Here is a 17979-nt window from a genome sequence, read left to right as displayed (position 1 = left end):
ATTTGACACTCAAAGATCAGGTTTCAAATTCCCCCAAATTATGATCTGTTGCACTTTGAATAGTTTCCGCCATTTTCCTCCAGTTTTTAATCCCCAAAAGCATTGTTAACTTGAGGCCATTCCATCAGTTAGGCTTTGTTAGGCTGGATCTGCAGGGGTTTCTCCGTATGTAGCCATCATTTTTCAGCATCTCTTGCCCGTGTACTCGATTCTGCTTTGGAGTGTGCTGCCTTTTAAAGCCGCTTGGCATTCAATTGGCATTTTGCTGTCGCCATTCGCCAGCATAGCATCTCCTCCCACTACCGCTCCATTTGCTCGGCTCTCTCCCTCTCCATCTGCCACACGATGCTGCTGCTTCTTTTTTCTTTGCGCCCTGCTCACGTTATTTAAGGATTAACATCATTTTATGCTGCCTCGCAATGCCTTTTTTGCAGGATTAAATGCTGCCGTCTGTTGGCAGTTCTCTCAGCCTCTGCCTCTGCCTGTGCCACACCACACCCCCCCCTTTCACTCCTTTGAATTGATTGCATTGCACTTTTTCCTGTGGCTGGTGTTGTTGTTGCATAGTTTGCGCTGATGCGCCGCCTCCATGGGGCAGGAGCTCCCTTTCGTTTCCCCCATTCTCGTGCGTGCTCCCTCTTTCCAGGCTACAAAGTGATTTTTATGGCTTTTCGTTGAGTCTGTATGTGTGGTGTATCTGTGTGTGTATGCAAATGTTTGCTCTTGTGTGAGTGAGTGAATGCACTTTGATGTTTCCGCATTACAAAGGCGGCACTTTAATGGCCCCTCGCATGCTCGCCGTATATCAAACGAGAGGAAAGCTTGACAGCAGCTCAAAGCTTTAACACGCATACGCCCCGTGGCGGGCCATCTTACAGAAAAGGTAAGGCAAAATATAGACAGCTAAAAAATATATAGATGGGGAGGATACCAAGATGCCTAGATGAATAGAGAGATGCTTAGAGAATGGAGAGATCTAAGAAGTTATGAAGGAATAAGTGCATGAAGGAAAGATATAGTATAATGCAAAGATATGGCATATGATGTAGTTACTTGGAGATACAATAACTTTCAGGGAAGATATGGAGAGAACACATCTGGAGCTGCTAAGAGGTTACAGCAAGGTAAGCAGAAATCGATACGAAACATTAATAGATTCCTTTGGTTTTATCTAACATCTAAGAGCCACATCGATGCGCAGCCTTTCCACTTATCCTTGGCCACATCTGCCCCTAAAATGACTCGATCGAAGAGGCCACTAAATTGATTAACAGTAGCCCCATGCCACAAGCCTTAGCCGCAGAGTGAAAAAAAGAGACAACAGTTCAAGCTGTCAACGCTTCAGCCCTTCCCGGAATGCCTTCCATTTACATGCCATAATTTTCAAATGTCACCCGTTTACAAAAGCCTTGACCATTTGATTTCGACCGCCTTTGGGCAGTAGTAGAGTTTTGCCTTCACTCGCATTGTTTGGATCGGAACAGGTTGAACCTCGGGCATCGGGCATCGGGCATCGGGCCTGGGGCACCGCCACCGCCAGCAGACTACCTGCAACGCGAACCCTAACTGAACTCATCCTTTTCATTTCTTTCTTTGTTCGATCCATAGACCAGCGATATAATATTTATTTGGATCTTTATTGAGCTGCAACCTGTCGTTGGGTCTTGGGTCCCTCTCGCTCTCTCTCTCACACTCTCTGTCTCTCGGGCTCTACCCATTTTGCTGGCAGATTTATGTGCTGCTCCTCCACTAAGATATCATCCAAAGATACCATCGAAGGGCTGGCTGCCCAAAAGAACAGCCAAAAGAACTCTCTCACTGTCTTTGATCGTTGAAAATTTCAGGGTAATTTGTTGGGTCTGCTCTTTCTGTAGCCCAAAAACTGTTGGTGGCATGTTCGTTGGACTGCCGCTGCTACCTATCGCGCGTGTTATGAAGATGTTAACCCCTGGACTATGTCTTAATTGTCAGGGGGTTAGAGCCAGTGCCACAGTGCCTTTTGAGCGAATGTATGTCTGTTTGCATAGTTCCTATCCTGTGCCAGTTTGCTCAAGTTTTATGACCGCTTTGCTAACATGTGCCAGGGGATATCATTTTGTGGTAGTAAAACGACAGTCGAATGCGTTCTCAAACTCCATAAATCATCGGTACATGGCCGGCATGGAATTTATGTTAAATGTGCTCTGGGGGGACATATTCTGGATGAACATTTATTTGCTGGTTTGCCCCCAAACCCACCCACACCCAATTGCAAAACTCAATTTTCATTGCTTTTTTTTCTTTTTTCTCCTTATACATTATAGTATATATATATATGTATATATATATTTGTAATAACTCTCTAGTGTATATATAAATTAAAATAAATAAATACATTTTTTTGGTTTGTGATTTTTTTTTTGTTGGTTTTCTTGTTGTTTTTTTGTTGTTGTTGTTGTTTAATAATAGTTATCATTAGCATCATCATCATCAATGATCATCATTATCGTTATCATTAGAATAATCCTTGTCGGTAAAAACTCCGCTCATTTTTGTCTGTCTTTATATCTCATTGCATGCTCGGGTTGTTCGAGTTGTTCTGGTTGTTGTCGCAGTTGTTGCAGTTTGTCGTGTTGTATATAATTAGTTTTACGGTTTTAGTAGATCGGATTGACTTATCATGATGCGCAGTAATAATAATAATATTCATAATAATAATAATAATGATAATAGCAATAATAATATACTGTATAACATACTCTATTTTTAAGTTACCTTTCGGTCTGCCCATAGGTTCATTCCCATCATTCCCATCTTCCTCACACTACTACCCAATCCCAATCATCCTTCGTAACATTCCCCTATCCTCAACATGCTTTACTCGTTCAACATTTTTTGTGATTTTTTTTCTTACTTTTTCTTTCTATAACAAACAGAGCAACAAACAAAGAAATGCACAACAGGAGCAAATGTTCGATATTTCAGGATACTTTTGATATTCTTTCTACCCATGTTCACTTCCTCTTGCGCTCTCTCTACTCTCCTTGGGGGGACTACTAGGCCAACAAAGCGTTTTCTGTGTTCATATGTGGTACAATACGATTTTGTGCTTATTGATATTCCATTTGTTTTGTTTTGTTTGCTTTTGGTTTTTTGTTTTTTTGTTTTTGTTTCGGTTTCAGTTTCGATTTCGATTTCGATTTCGTGTTTGGTTTTTAATTCGAATCTTGAGCAGTTTTTTTTTGTTCACTAACTTATTTGGTACTTTGTTTGTTTGTATCTTGTATCTTGTATGTTTTTTGTATTGCAAAGTTGTATTGGTTATAATGCTATATATGTATAGTATGTATGTATATGATTTATCAAGCTGAGTTACTAATGCACCTTATTGTGAAAGCTATTCATACTCGTACTCGTACTTAGGTTAATGTTAAATGGTTCATGGTTCATGGTACATCCACCCCCACCTAACTATCCAGCACCACCACCACCAACCACCTCTATCTGCCAACGCTGGCCGCGTACCCGCGTGGTCTGTGGCCGCCTGTGGTCCGTTTTCCGTGGTTCTCCGTCATAAGAGTTTTACTTTCTATGGCCACTACGTGATTGGAAATAATAAATGATCAATTGCTTTCGACCAATACGGATTACCGCCCCCTAACCTATATATATATATATATACTTAATACCTAGATGTAGATATATATATATGTATACTATATACTATATATACTCGTAGTCGCACTTTAGATTGTGGTGTGTAAATTATTGTTATGTACATTTAGACATACGATACAGTTCTAGTAGAAGTTTCCGACTGAGTGTGGGAGAGAGAATAGTTCTGCCATTGCTTTTCGAGTTTCGTTGTACAAAAGCAAATCATAAATCCTTAAAGTAGGTAGATAGATAGATATAGAGTGTGTGTGTATCGGAGCGATCAGATCAGGCTTGGTTCTAGGCAGCGTAGTAAGACCCACAAAAAAAAAAGGTTTTGAGAGTACTACATGCAGGCAGACATACATACAGCCATACATACATACATACATACATACATATGCATGTATGTGGAAATATGTGAAAATGATAAATGATAACGAAAAGTCAACACAAGTTTTTGTAACTTTAACTAATCATGTGGTTTTTCCTTTTTATTATTATATATTTTTCGATTTTCGCATTTTTTGTTGATTTTTCTTTTTTGTTGTTTTTTGTTTGTTTCACTTGCCTATATATCGTATTATTAGATGGTACATATACATATGTAGTTTTATACGCTAAGCTAATTATTTTGTTTAACAATAAATGTATAGCTGCTTGGCTCTCCGTCGTTTTCCATCTTTCCATCTTTCAATCTCCAATATCTTTCTTCTCCATAATCGTTCTTAGTTTTTTGTTTATTTTTATTTTTGTTTTTTTTTTTTGTTGTTTAACTAAAGTTTTGTTGTTGTTTTGCTGCAGCTTCTTTGCATTAAGGAACAGAAAAATTATAAAGAAATTCTATTTCGAAAAGAACATAAACGTAATCGTAATCGTAGCGAATAATTCATGAATGAAAGAAATAGTTAACAAAAAGTGTGTAATAACTTAGACAATTAGAAAATAATAAGAATTGACTTCCTAAATCATAGATATATAGTATTTATATTATATACTTTTTTTATATAATAAACAGATTTAGTTGATTGTGTTGTTGATGTTGTTGTTGGTGTCGAGACTACTATTCGTCGAAGAGCTTTACACAAAATTTTGCAACACAAAATTAGATATAAGACTCTTGCCCCCCAAATCTGGCGGCAGATACGCTGCATAGCTCGAGTCCCAGGTCCAGGTTCAGGTTCAGGTGTCGCGTCAGTGGATGGAGTGGAGTGGTGTGGAGTCGAGTCGAGTGGTGTATCTCTCTCTGGCTTTTGCTACTGCTTTCGGTTGAGATTTCTAACATAATTAAAACGCATTCAATTAAACACACCAAAGCAAGACGGCATCTAGGAATTTTTTTTGTCTTTTGATTTCGGTTATTTGGTAGCAGCTTTGGAAAATATAATAGTGGGTCGGGGACTTCGCTTTCTTCTACTGGGAGATGCTCGGTCATGGCATAGACATGTGGGGTTCCTTCTCTCAGTATGTATGCGTTGTGGACGCCCTTCGAGAGTTCACTCAGAAGCAATGATGGGTGTTTTTTAATGCCAATATCAGCTAGAAAGGGACTGGAAGTCAGTGTGTGTGTAGGTCACGTCACGTTACGTCTGCAGGTCCTAGTACGTTTTTGTTTTTTGGGGCCGTCGTTGTGTGTGTTTGTTTGTTTGTTTAATTATTGCTTTTCCGGGTACTCGTTAGTAGTTTATTAAAGACTATTTTATAATGGCACAAAATATACAGCATTCATATTTCTCATCTTTCGGTTATCGGTTATCCTTTCATCTGTTTCTTGCGGCGACTGCTATTGTAGCTATATCGTACAATACTCCTTATATATATATGTATATATATATATATATTGAGGCTATATGCTATATGCTATGATGGTTTTAATCCCCATTTCTGTTACTGTTTCTGCGGAAGATTCTGTGTAGATTGTGGTGTGTGGTGTGTTGTGGTTTGGTTTGATTTGCTGACACTGATTCCTCAGTTATAAGTCCCTGCCCCAGCGCTCGCTTCAAGCTGCTACCAATACGCTCGTGTATGCCCCACCACTAACCGCTATCGCTCTCTGTTCCGCCAGCGATCGCTCGCCGCTCTGCCACACATATCTCTGGCGATCGCCTTCTGCTCTAGCCCGCTTTCGTTTTCGCTCTGTTCCTTTTCCATTTCATTTCTTCTTGCTTTTTGTCATCTACTTTATGTTCCACTAGATTAGGTTGCTATTTATCTTTATCTTAGGTATGCCGTTATGTTTATGTAGTTTTTGTTTCGCTTTATCTGCTTTTTATCTGGGTGTTTTTTGTTTTTGTTTTTTGTGGGCGTCCTTTCGGTGGATGGCTTTACCGCGGCCGCGATCCTTTGTAGTTGGGATTCGGATGACGGCTGGGATGACGAGCTGTAAACGAGAAAAATAGTATTAGCTGAAAGATCTTTTTGGGCACTGCAAAGGACTCCTCTCCACTCACCTTGTATCATCATTGTGGGATACATGCCGGCCATCTGCGCCATCTGCGGCCTGATATCGTTAGACGGCGAGCGTCGGCTGTTGGGCAAGGCCACCGATGGCTGCAAAAGAAACATTCAAATATATAACTCAACCATTTTCAAGGTGCATCAATATTAATCCGACTTACATGCGCAAAGTACGCCTGGCCATACTTGAAGTATACGCCGGATGCCCCATTCGGATTGTATCCGCCGAGGGCGGCACTCAGCACCGCCGCTGTGGCCTGTTGCCCGGCTGCTCCGGCTGCTGCTGCGGCGGCGGCACTGTGATGCAGCTGAGCTGGAATGTGCGAGGCGCGTGGTCCGCCGGCGCCAGCATTGTTGCCGCCACCATTCGAGCCACCGCCGCCGCCGCCACCACCCATGTAGATCGAGGGCGGTGAGGCGTTCATGGTAGCGCCCGTGGCCTGATCGAGAACGACATAGCCGCCGGTATGGCTGACCAGGGCGGAAGCTGGAGCGGCATTCGGTGTGTTGGCGGCACTGTTGTTGTTGCTGCTGACAATACTGTTCGGCGAATTGTTGCTGCTCTCGTGGCTGCCATTGCCCCCGCCCCCGCCACCACCTCCTCCACCATTGGCGCTGGGCGAATTCCGCTGCGAGACGCTGCGCCGATAGTCCGTGTTCATGGACTTCTGGCTGCGGAAGCTGGCGGCTGCCGCATTGAGGCGCACCGGTGGCTTGGACTCGTAGCTGGAGCCACCGCCTCCGCCCGGATTCGAGGGCGGGGCGTAGCTGGGCGGTGGTCCACTGATGAGAGGCAGCTGATTGGGCTTGCCCTCGCGCTTGTTCATCACATGTGGCGGCGGTCCGCGATGGTGGTAGGGCGGGGCTGACGAGGAGAGGGGTCCGCCGCCGCCGCCTCCCCCTCCGCCCAGGCTGATGCTGGGCGAGGCACGGGGCGTGGGCTCGTTGTTGGAGTTCAGCAAGGGCGTCTTGGCGCCCGACGGAATGCCGCTCAGTGGCACCGAGTGCCGGGGGTTGTAGCCGCCCGGATGGTACGGCTTGCGCGGTGGTCCGGACGAGCCGCCGCCGTTGTTGTTGCGCTTCTCGTAGGACGTGGCATAGCCACCCTCGTTGCTGCTCTGGTAGTAGTGCGGCGTGGAGCTGTTGCTGTGGTAGCCACCGCCGCCGCCGCCTCCTCCTCCGCCGCCGCCGCTGCTGCTGCCAGTGCTGCTGTTATTCGGAGCTGGCGGAGTGCTGAACAACGGCGCCTGACGTCCTGGGGCCGCGGGTGTGCTAGGCGCCGACTGTGAGGCACCCGGATCCACGGATCCCGCCGGGTAGAAGGGAGCCGCCGTGATCAGTGTGTGGTGCGGAGCTGCTTGCGACTGAGGCGGCAGTGGCTGCTGCTGCTGCTGCACCACCTGTGCTCCGGGCTGAGATCCCGCCTGGCCGACAGCTGCTGCTGCCGCCGCATAGGGGAAGATGTTCGTTGGGATCGGGGCCGTGGCATGCTGCGCTGGCAGAATATAGCAGTGGGCGCCAGCCGCGGCCGCTGCAGCAGCGGCACTGAGATCTTGACTGCCCGCCGCTCCGCCATGGGCCAGGGTCAGTGTCGGGAGCGCATGATATGTCGTTGTGCCTCCGGATGGAGCAGCGATGAGCTGTGTGACTCCCGGACCCGGATGATGGGCCGCAGTGGCGTGGCCCACTGATGTCGGCGGGTAGCTGGGATTGTAGTGAATGGAGCCGCCTCCGGGCGTGCGCTTCACACGGGCTCCTCCACCGCCGCCACCTCCTCCCCCACCAGTCATGTAGCCGGACGTGGTCACCACTTGTCCCCCGTTGCCGGCCTGCTGCTGATGGTGATGGTGGTGATGATGCTGGGCTGCGGACACCGTGGGCGGTCCAGCCGCTGAGGCAGTCGCATGCCCCGGCTGACTCTGGCCCGGCAGTGCCTGTGTGGGGGCTCCCTGTCCGCCCGGTGGCTGGGCAGTGGCTACCATTGGCGCGGCAGCCACCGCTTGCTGCGGCACGTAGTAGGGTATCGGGTGGTAGTACGGGTAGGAGTATTGGAACGGGTACGAGGCCATCGGCAGCTGCTGCAGCTGCGGGCCGCCCGGTTCGCTGGAGTAGATCAGCGGTGCCTGGTATATGGGTGCTCCGTTGGGACCAGCGGCCGCAAACTGTGCTCCTGGATAGGCCGCTGCGGCAGGCATTGGCATCACTGCGGTGGCCGGTCCACCCGGTCCCGCCTGGTAGATGGCCTGGGCCTGGATGAGACCCTCGCGCTGCTGCTGGGCCGGATCGAAGACAGGTATCATGTAGGTGCCGCCGGACAGCTCACCGCCGGCCTCCGGCGAGGCGAACAGCGTCTGTCCGGGCGGATGGGTGCTCGTCGTGAGTTGGAAGAGCGGCTGCGAGCCGGCACCGGAGGTGGTCACACCCGGTTGCGGGTAGGCGGCATACACCATACCCTGGGGCACAGCATAGATGCTGCCATCGGGCTGTGCAGGAGCAGAAGGAGAAGGATTAGCTTTAGCAGAGACAGAGCCAGAAAATGGCATGCTTACCCCCTGCTGATATGTGGTGGCGCAGTAAGGAGCCGCCCCGTTCGGGGTGGTGGTGGTGTGAAAGACGGTGGATCCATCTGGGGCCTGGTAGCTCTGCGTGTACGTCCAGGTGGTCTTTGGCTCCTCGACGGGCACGCCCTGGCTGATGCCCTGCAGATGACTGACGGGCTTCGCCTCGCACTGGCTGTAGGGCGTCGAACTGGGCGACACAGACTGCACATCGCAGTTCATCTGCGTGGCAACGACGACTGGCAGCGGTGTCTGACTGCTGCTGGGCGGCATCTCGGCAGTGCCCGAGGACGACGTGGACGAGGCAGAGGTGGATGGTGCCGGGAGCGGCTCGTCCGGCTCCTCCTCTTCGATGGCAGCTGCCTCCATTTCCTTCTCGACAGCGGCACAGCAGGCTGGTATATTCGGACTGGTGGCCTGATTCTTGTACTTTTGCACCTCGATGCGATCGTAGTTCTTGGTGGAGGTCGAGGTCGTAATGCTCAGGCAGGCCGTGGCACTGGCCAGGCTGCTATCACAATCGTCGCCCGGCTTGATGCTGACGGCGTCATTGCTGGGCAGTTGTTGCTGTTGCTGTGGAAGCTGCTGTGGCAGCAATGGTATCTGCTGCTGTGGCAGTTGCTGTGGGATCGTCGGCTGCGGTTGCTGCTGCTGTACGAGCGTCGGCTGCTGTGGCACCAGCGGCAGCTGTGGGATCTGCTGTGGAAGCGACGGCTGCACTGGGAGTTGTTGCTGCTGCTGCTGCTGCGGTGGCAACGGCTGCTGTTCGCTGATCATGTAACCAGATTCGTAACCCTCGGAGCAGTCCAAGCCCGGCGACTGCACCTCCTCGGCATAGCTCTCTGTGGGGCTGCAGGACAGCTCATTTGTGGCATACACCTGCTGTTGCTGCTGCTGCTGCTGTGGAGGTGGCTGCTGCTGCTGTTGCTGCAACTGTTGCTGTGGCGGCGGCTGCTGGTGATGCTGCTGCTGCTGCTGCTGTTGCTGTTGCGGTGGCGGCGGCTGGTGTGGCGATGCCCGGCGATAGTTGGAGTAGCTGCCGGAGTTGTTGTTCCCGGACTGATACTGGTTGCCCGCATGTTGGAGCGCCTGATTGGGCGGCAAATTGGACGGGTCGTAGTGGTAGATGGAGCTGCAAAATCGAAGAAAAATCATTAGAGATCTGCAAGCTCTCGTTTCACATCAATTGGGATTCAGTGTCATTTGGTTTTTTTTCTCGCTCGGCGGCATGCAACGTTCGAATAGGCAATATACGAAAAAAAAGAACCAAGTATAAAGTGTATAAAGGAAAGTACAGTCAGCTCAAGCGGTCTGCTGACAGGGTTGCCACAGTTTTTGCAGTGTGCGTGTGTGTGTAGGTTTGGGTGTGGGTGTGGGTGTTTTGTGTTAGCACGACGAGACGGCAGCGGCAGCGACAGCGACAGACACTTAGTATTTTAAAAAGTATTTTTAAATCGAAACAAAAACAAAAAAAACATCAACATCAACAGAATTGGCTTATTTTGGTTGCAATTTGAACAAACAACAATTAGGTTAAGACAAGTGACAAGACAACAACACTGGCAGACACTGGGGTACAGTACACACATCATTCATTCATTCAATCAATCGCTGAATGATGTGATGTGATGTGACAATATGGACAGTGGAGTGGAGTGGAGGAGAGTGAAGATTGGAATTCTCTGGAGTGAAAGAGTCGAAGAGAGCGGCGCCCTGTGGTGGTATGTGAAGAGTGGAGTTTTTGTTGTTGTTTGTGGAGTTGTGGAGCGATGATCGTGATAGCGAGAGCGAGAGAATAGCGATAGATAATTGAGATTGAGATTGAGAGAGGGTGAGACGAATAATTATATTCGATAGCAGTTGGTGTTTTGCATTTGGTGTCGGTTTTGATTAATTTATCGAGTAGTTTTCGAGTTTTAGGCAGATAATTTACAAAAACAACATCAACAAGTCGTCACAGAACAAATAAAAGCTAGTCATAATAGCATATTTCACACGTTAATAATAGTATTGTATATATATATATGAAAAAAAAACAAACGTATATATATATATTGTATTTATATATAAGTATTAAGAATATTCTATATGGTTATTACTAAAATGGCTAGACATTTGCGAGTTCTTTAAGCGAATATGCAAGGTGGGTTTTGTTGATAATATATCCTCATGTATATATATATATATATATCCTGAACAAACATTTAAACGAAACCAAAAATATATATTTATATATTTAGAAAATAAAAGCAAAAAACTAATAGACTTTTTGTATGTCTAGGTAGAAGTGAAGAAAACAAAGTTAAAACGGGGTAATGTCGGTACCGCGGGGCCGCGGTATCAGTTGCTAAATAGATTTTTCTGATTACTGATTACTGATTCGATTTAACTTGATTTAAATGCTGCCTGAAAACTATTATAATATATTTATGCTATATACAAAAATTACAGATGAAAAAACGAATCGGATCTACCTTGTAACTCATATCTTTGGCATTCTTAAAGAACACATTACAGGTAAATAAATATCATATAATTATCTATAAAAAAAAGTATGTCTGGCACTCCATTTCACGATTCTTGCTAAGCGCAAATTTCAAAGATAAAACTACTAAAATTAAACTTCCAACTCTGGCATTAAGCCGCCTGGCCTGGCCTGTCTGTCGTTTGTTTTTTATGTTCTGCTGTTAGGATTAGTGTCGCAATCGAAATCAAAATAAAACTAGAACAAAACGTAACGTAACGTAACGTATAACGTATAACTTAAGGACCAAAAGCATTGCGATAATTGTTTGTTGTTTTGTTTGGAAAAAAATAGGCTTAAAATTTTGCAGCGATTTTTCATTTGTTTTTTTCTATTTGTTTGTGTGGTTAAAATTTGTTTCGTTTTTTTTTTTTTTTTTTTTTTGGTTTAGTTTTTGTAAATTACCCGTCTGCATTGACAATTGGTTGGAGGGTTTGCGGATCAATGAGGAGGCTGCCAATTGGCACATTCGAAATGTCTGTGACGGCCCACACCAGTCCCGATGATGTCCCTGAGCAATTGGACGCCGATGACGCCGACGAGGATGAGGACGAAGACGATGCTGCTGCTGCTGCTGCTGCGGCTGCTGCTGTTGTGGATGCTGTGGATGCTGCTGCTGCTGCTGCCTGCTGTTGGTACGAAGCGGAGCCTCCGCCGCCACCCCCTACCAATCCTAATCCCAATCCCATGCCCATGCGATTAGGTATCGGCTGACTGAGCTCCGGTGTCTGCCGGTCGCTGCCGTAGCCAGTGGGCGAGGGCGTGACGGAATCGGAGCGCACCGACTGGGTGCGTGTCTTGTAGCTGGAGTTGGTTGGAGGGTGGTAGGAATTTTGGTTTTAAATGTTGGTTGGTTGGTTGGTTGTTTGTTTCGTTTCGTTTTGTGATCGTTTTTGTCGCGGGGGATTTCGCGGTTTTTCGGTTTTACAGTCATATATAATTTATAAAAAATGGAGCGAGAGCGATTCGATTGGATTGGATTTGGTTGGGCATGAGAGGATGTGGAATCGGCTAGAAAGTGGGCATCGGCTTGCTGCTGCAAGTAGTACTCACCCACTGCTGGAAGGAGACAGCCGCCAGGCTGTGCTGTTGCTGCCAGTCGAGTCCTGTTTGGCAAAGCCACCGCGTCCGCTCTTGATCGAGTTGCTGGAGTCGCCGCGCGGCAAGGAGTTGCCACCGCCACCGCCATTGCCACCAGCACTGGGCGGTCCACCATAGTTGCCAAAGTTGTGGGACTTGGGCACTGCACCGCCCGAACGCATGCCATCACGTGATTCCGTCGACTGTGGAATGGAATTTTGCTTAGTTTAGGAGGATATATCATTTGTGTAACGATCGAATCGTACATTCTGCATTTGCAGCATCTTTCCATTGGGCCGCTTGGGTCGCGGTGGCTGTGATTGCTTCTGCTGCTGCTGCTGTTGTTGCTCCCATCCGCCATAGCAATCCTCATCGCCATAATCCTGGGTGCCCGTGCGGCTAAAGATGCGACTACGCGCCCGATCATAATCCTCCTCGCGCTCCTCAAAGCTCTTGGCCTTGCGATCGAGCATCACACGCTCGGGACAGAGATACGGCGACTGGCGTACCTCATCGAAGCTGTGCGTGTCCCGCTTCAGAATTGACTTGCGTACATCATCGCGCACTAGCGATTGGAAGCGGATCTGCAAGGCAAAATTGGCATTGGAATTCAGTTTCAGCAGAATTCAATCTGAGATCAACGTACCTCTGGTATGCGTGTACCCTTTGTGGCAGCCACAATCACGCACTGCTGTGTCTCTGTATCCACATTGTGCTCCATGCCAAAGAACGCAGCCGTGCGATGGATCAGCATGCGGTTATACGAGGAAGCCGGTGGAAAACGGAACTCACAATCGTGGCTACAGAATATATATAGACAGACACATGTATAGATTGAGAAATGAATGAAAACTCATGGTGGGGGGGGGAGGGGAAAACTCACCCATTGTCCTGTATGAAATCGATTAGATCTTTCTCGATTTTCAAGAGTATATTGCGATCCTTGGGATTCTTATTGAGCGTATCGCGAAAGAACATCAGCAGATCGGTGCCTCCGAAATCGGTGTAATGCTCGCTCGAGTTCTCTGATTGATGAAAGACTAGAATCAGTGAGTGACAGTGACATGAGCCGGGTGTGATGGGCCACAGTTTGCGATGCCGCGAAAGATGCCACTTACCGCGCGATATGAAGCCCGATGTGTTGTTGCTCGAATTGTTTGAATTGCAATTGTTGGGCATGCCGCCGCCACCGCCACCGCCTCCGCCATTTGCCCCTCCACCGAATCCGCGTTCGCGTTCGCCTCCGCCGCCATCAATGCTGCCCGACGAACTGCCGCCAATGTTCTTCAAGCGTGGCTTATTCCCCTTTGAATTGGTATTGGCGCGATGCTTCTTGCCACCGCCACCGCCTCCTCTGGGCCCCTCGTAGTGGTAGCTCTCCTCGTCATGGTTATTGCTGAGATTACTATTCTGGCTGGACATCTCATGGCGTTCGTGGCGCTCGTGACGATCCGCGGCCTTGTAGTTCATTCCCGAATTGTAGATGACATTCGCGGCAGAGCTATTGCTGTTGCTGTTACTGTTGCTGTGATGCTTGTTGTTGTCCAGTCCATTGGCCTTCATATCCACAACGAATTTCTTGTTATTGTTGTACTCCATGCCGCTGCCATTGCTGTTGGTGCGATTGTGCTGTCCGCCGCCGCCGCCGCCGCCAGATTTCTTGGGTGGCGACAACTTGGGAAACTCTGCCTCATTGCTGAGTGGCATGTTCTGTGGTGGCTTTGGCGGCGTCTGGTGCTGCAGCTGCTGCTGTGGCTGATGTTGCTGTTGCTGACTAGTGACAATCACGGCAGGTGTCTCCATCAGCGGGGAATTACCCCGAATTCCGGATGATTGTGCTTTGCTGTTGTTGTTATTATTATTGTTGTTATTGTTGTGCTCGTGGGGTTCCCCCTGGAACTGCTGTTGCTGCTGCGGCTCGGAGGCAGCTCTCGGCGTTGGCGTGCGTGGAGGCGATGTGGACTCACGCATGGCATGACTGCGTGTGAGATGTTTGCCCTTCATGTTACCCTGCAAAGCAAAGAACATGGCCCAGTGGAGGGGTAGTAGCAATTAGTTTCAAATTAGTTACAAAAATGAATGCCAAAGTTGAAGAGAAGGGAAGGAGTTGCCCGCTCAGAACCCTGTGTTCCATGATGCAATTGTTGGCACACTCACACACACATAACAGTAAAAAAAAAAAAACAAAAGGAAAAGGTTAGATGGCGGAAAACTCCTCCTCCATTCTCGGTTGCCTTTTGACATTTTTGCGGCACGTGAAGGACAGAGAGAGAGTTGCTCAGGCGCCAGGCATTCAGGCATTCAGCCATCGTTCATGTTCAGTCAATGAGTCAGTCAGTCAGTCAGCCCAAGTCCATCCATTCATTTCGTTCTTTTTACTATTTGTTTGCCTCTGCATTGATTTTCCACCCAAGCCACGAATCTACCGAATCGACTGACAGACGACTGACATCATTAATCAGTTCTAGTTGAAGTCACTGAAAGTCACTCGAAATTGCTGGCAAAGTCCTTAATTAACACTTGATGTTCAATGGAGAACACGAGAACGCTGCTTTAGGTAGCTTTCAGTGAGCGAAAAAAATACTTGGGCCCTCATTGCCTCGCCTGTATCAATCTCTACTGCTCCTAAAACCCCTAATCCCAAAATCCCAACCCCTAATTATCACTACTTCGCTTAGGAATCTTTTCTTTCCCTTTTAACTTGAAGAGAATAAAACTTTCTGGCCTTAGGAAATTTCTTTGAATTCATAAACAGACTTCCTGAAATTCCAAAAACTAAACTTTTAATGTTTAATTTTTTTTTTTTTTTGTGAAAAATCAATAAATCGACCTTGGGCGCCACGCAGCAGCAGCTCCAAAAATTTCTGGTTGTCCCGAGCGCGCACATAAACAATGATTGACGATAAATCCTGCATGAGCGGAGTTAACTAAGGCAACCACAGACCTGCAGACCCACTGCCACCCCCACAAACACACACACACACATAAACCTTGAACTTTGTTGGCAGAAAAAACAGAGACAGAGAGAGAGCGAGCTGTCTGGGATTGTGGGGGGGAGGCAGGCAGGCAGGCAGGCAGGCAGGCAGCCAGCAATCAGAAACACGTTTACCAACAATTGCTGCAACTCTTTGGGACTATCATCGTCCGTAGGGGTCGATTGGGGAATTTCCAGGCATAACCGATTCCTAGAAATGCACACAAACACAAACACACACAGACACCACACCACCCCCTCGACAATACCAATCGCAATTGCACTCTCCCAGTCCCGCACAATCCCTGGGTTGCATTTGTACTACTCCCACTATAGTACCATCCCCCATTTCGCTCCATTCAGATTTTGCCAGTGACCTGACCCACTTTAATAGACGTTTTTTGGGCGTGTATCCTTTGCTCGAGAGTTCAGTTCATGGCTGCTGCACTTATGTATCTGCATCAAAAGAGACAGAGAGTGAGAGAGAGAGAGCACCGAGTCGAGAGTCGAGAGCAGCGAGAGAATGCAACATAAGTTGACACCTGACTGACCTGACCTATATACTCCAATCCATTGCTAGTTCTACGAGTATTATACACACATAAACATATACTTCTCTTAGCCCCAAAGCGATTGACTGACTGACTGACTGACTGACTGAAGGATAGATCAACGCAAAGAAGGGATACTGAATGTTGTTCTTCCTGTTGCTGAAACTTACTCGTCGATTGCCAAAACTATTTTGTCTTCCCAAATTGGCAGCACCGCCGTTTCCGTTTCCGCTTTGAGAATCTTCACAGTTGTTGTTGCTGTGCTGTTGCTGTTGTTTGTTGCACTTGCTGTTGCCGTTGGGCCTGTGGCCACAACCGATGATGAGGTGATGGCTGCCGTTGCTGTAGATGAAGCACCCGATCCTGATCCTGATCCCGATGGCGATCCTGTGATTGTTACAGCTCCTCCTCCTCCTCCAACTGCTAATCCTGTTTGGGGCGTATTTGAGGCAACGGCGGCAGCGTTGTTGGCACTGGCAACCACTACAACGGCGGCCGCAGCAGCCGCTGATGACGATGAGGCAGAAGCGGCAGAGGATATATTGGTTGGAATATTCGTAGCTAGGGCTACTTGAGATTTTGTGGAACTCATAATCACAGTTTATGTCAAGTGTACTGCAAAGAAAACAGAGAATAAAAGCCTAAAATTAGTTGGATAATTCGATAGCCCTATAGATTATAATAGGTAAAATAAATAGTTGAAATAGTTATGAAAACTATTCAATACTCATGGGGGGGAAATCGAAGGAGCAACTTTCTTGACAACCTTTCAAATTGAATTACACTTTCAAATGTTTCTGGTTTCTGGGAATTTACTGAAAAAATTTCGAATATTTTTTGTAGTATTATCTCAGTCTTTACAGGATAGTTTCTTAAACTTCTTAATTTTGACTCAACATCTGTCTTTTTGTAAGCAGATTGACTGATTCTTCAATGCAACTTTTTTTTTAATTTTGGAGAAGTCCAACAACAATAAAAACAAAACAAGCCTTATCAGCAAACAAGCGTTCAGTCTGCATGTTGTTGCAGGAGCGATCGGACCCGGGAGCCATCACACGCACGACATTTATTTTGTTTTTAAATTCTTGGGCATTCTCATTCGGACCAGTCGACAGCAAGGGAATTTTGTAATGCACAGACCAAAGGTATGCACTTTTCCACAGCTTTCTTCTAAGATGATTGTAAGAACTAAAAAACTATTTTTTTAAACCTTTACCTCAATGAGTGTTTTAGACTATTGCATTTTGTTTATACGGTTTTTATGTAGCTCCCAAAACAGTTGGTTTCCTCCTCCTCCTACTGCTTTCACCTCCTGTTTTCTCTTTCGTCCGTTTGATTTGTTAGTTGTTGTCTTTTCTCATAAGAATTAATGCATAGTTCTCAGATGGCTTTTGTTTTTATTTTTTTTTACTTTTTTTACGAGTATTTTTGTTTTTATACGAATAAAATCATATTTGTCGAAAAGATTTTTGCGGCAGTGAAGTTGATAGAATATTTATGTTGCATACAAAAATGTAGAGTAGAAACGAAGAAACTTCGGAACTGCGAAAAAGTCTTCAGTTTTCAGAATTGCTTTTAGATAATTTTGTGCGACTTAGTTTAGGTATCTCTCTCTCCCTCTATAGTTTTTTTTTTTTTTTTTGTTGAGAGACAAGGCTTTGCGATTAGGTAGATAAATAGTTATTGTTCTTTGGAGTTTCGTAGCAAAAAGTGTCGTTTGAGAAAAATAAATAAAAACACTACTTTTCGAATTTCCTTTAGGTTAATTTTTATGTTTTAATTGTATTTAAAACTTGATTCTTTGTTGATTTGTTTTTAGTTTTTTATAACGTTGTGTTTTTTTTTTATCACATTTACACCATATCACCGAAAATCAGAAGCTCGCACTCTCTCGCGCGTTTTGGTTTGGTCTCTGTCTCTTTTTGCACTTCTCTTCGATTTTCTCAATTTTTTGTTGTTGTTTTAAAATTAATTTATGCACTAAACACTTAATGGCTATATTCTATAATTAATTTATATATAATATATATACTATATATGTTTTGTTTGTTTGTATGTATGTATATTGTATAGTTAAAAATATTTTAGTTAAAGCTTTTCTTTCTCTTTTTTTTCTGTTGTTGTTTTTGCTGCTGTCGATTTTCCTCTTTCTTTTGTTGATTTCCCTTTTTTTTTTGTTTGTTTGTTTGTTGTTTAGCTTTT

At 46.2% G+C, this 17979-nt stretch overlaps 1 protein-coding gene across 1 annotated transcript; it reads right to left on the bottom strand.

The window, feature by feature from the left end:
• Positions 1 to 4658: 4658 nt before the first annotated feature.
• On the bottom strand, positions 4659 to 17747 carry LOC111071181 (protein encore). The gene is given in 13 exon segments (XM_022362366.2): positions 4659 to 6013; positions 6084 to 6183; positions 6252 to 8573; positions 8640 to 9780; positions 11578 to 11976; positions 12226 to 12455; positions 12519 to 12836; positions 12899 to 13052; positions 13136 to 13277; positions 13371 to 14262; positions 15948 to 16036; positions 16039 to 16392; positions 16994 to 17747. Coding segments are annotated over 12 exon segments (6174 nt in total). The 5' UTR covers positions 16370 to 16392; positions 16994 to 17747; the 3' UTR covers positions 4659 to 5957.
• Positions 17748 to 17979: the final 232 nt, after the last annotated feature.

Source organism: Drosophila obscura, unplaced genomic scaffold, assembly GCF_018151105.1.
Source record: "Drosophila obscura isolate BZ-5 IFL unplaced genomic scaffold, ASM1815110v1 contig_1, whole genome shotgun sequence".
In the NCBI taxonomy this organism is placed as follows: Eukaryota; Metazoa; Arthropoda; class Insecta; order Diptera; family Drosophilidae; genus Drosophila; species Drosophila obscura.
The sequence above is the reverse complement of the archived record's forward strand: the minus strand, read 5'-3'. Positions and strand labels throughout refer to the sequence as shown.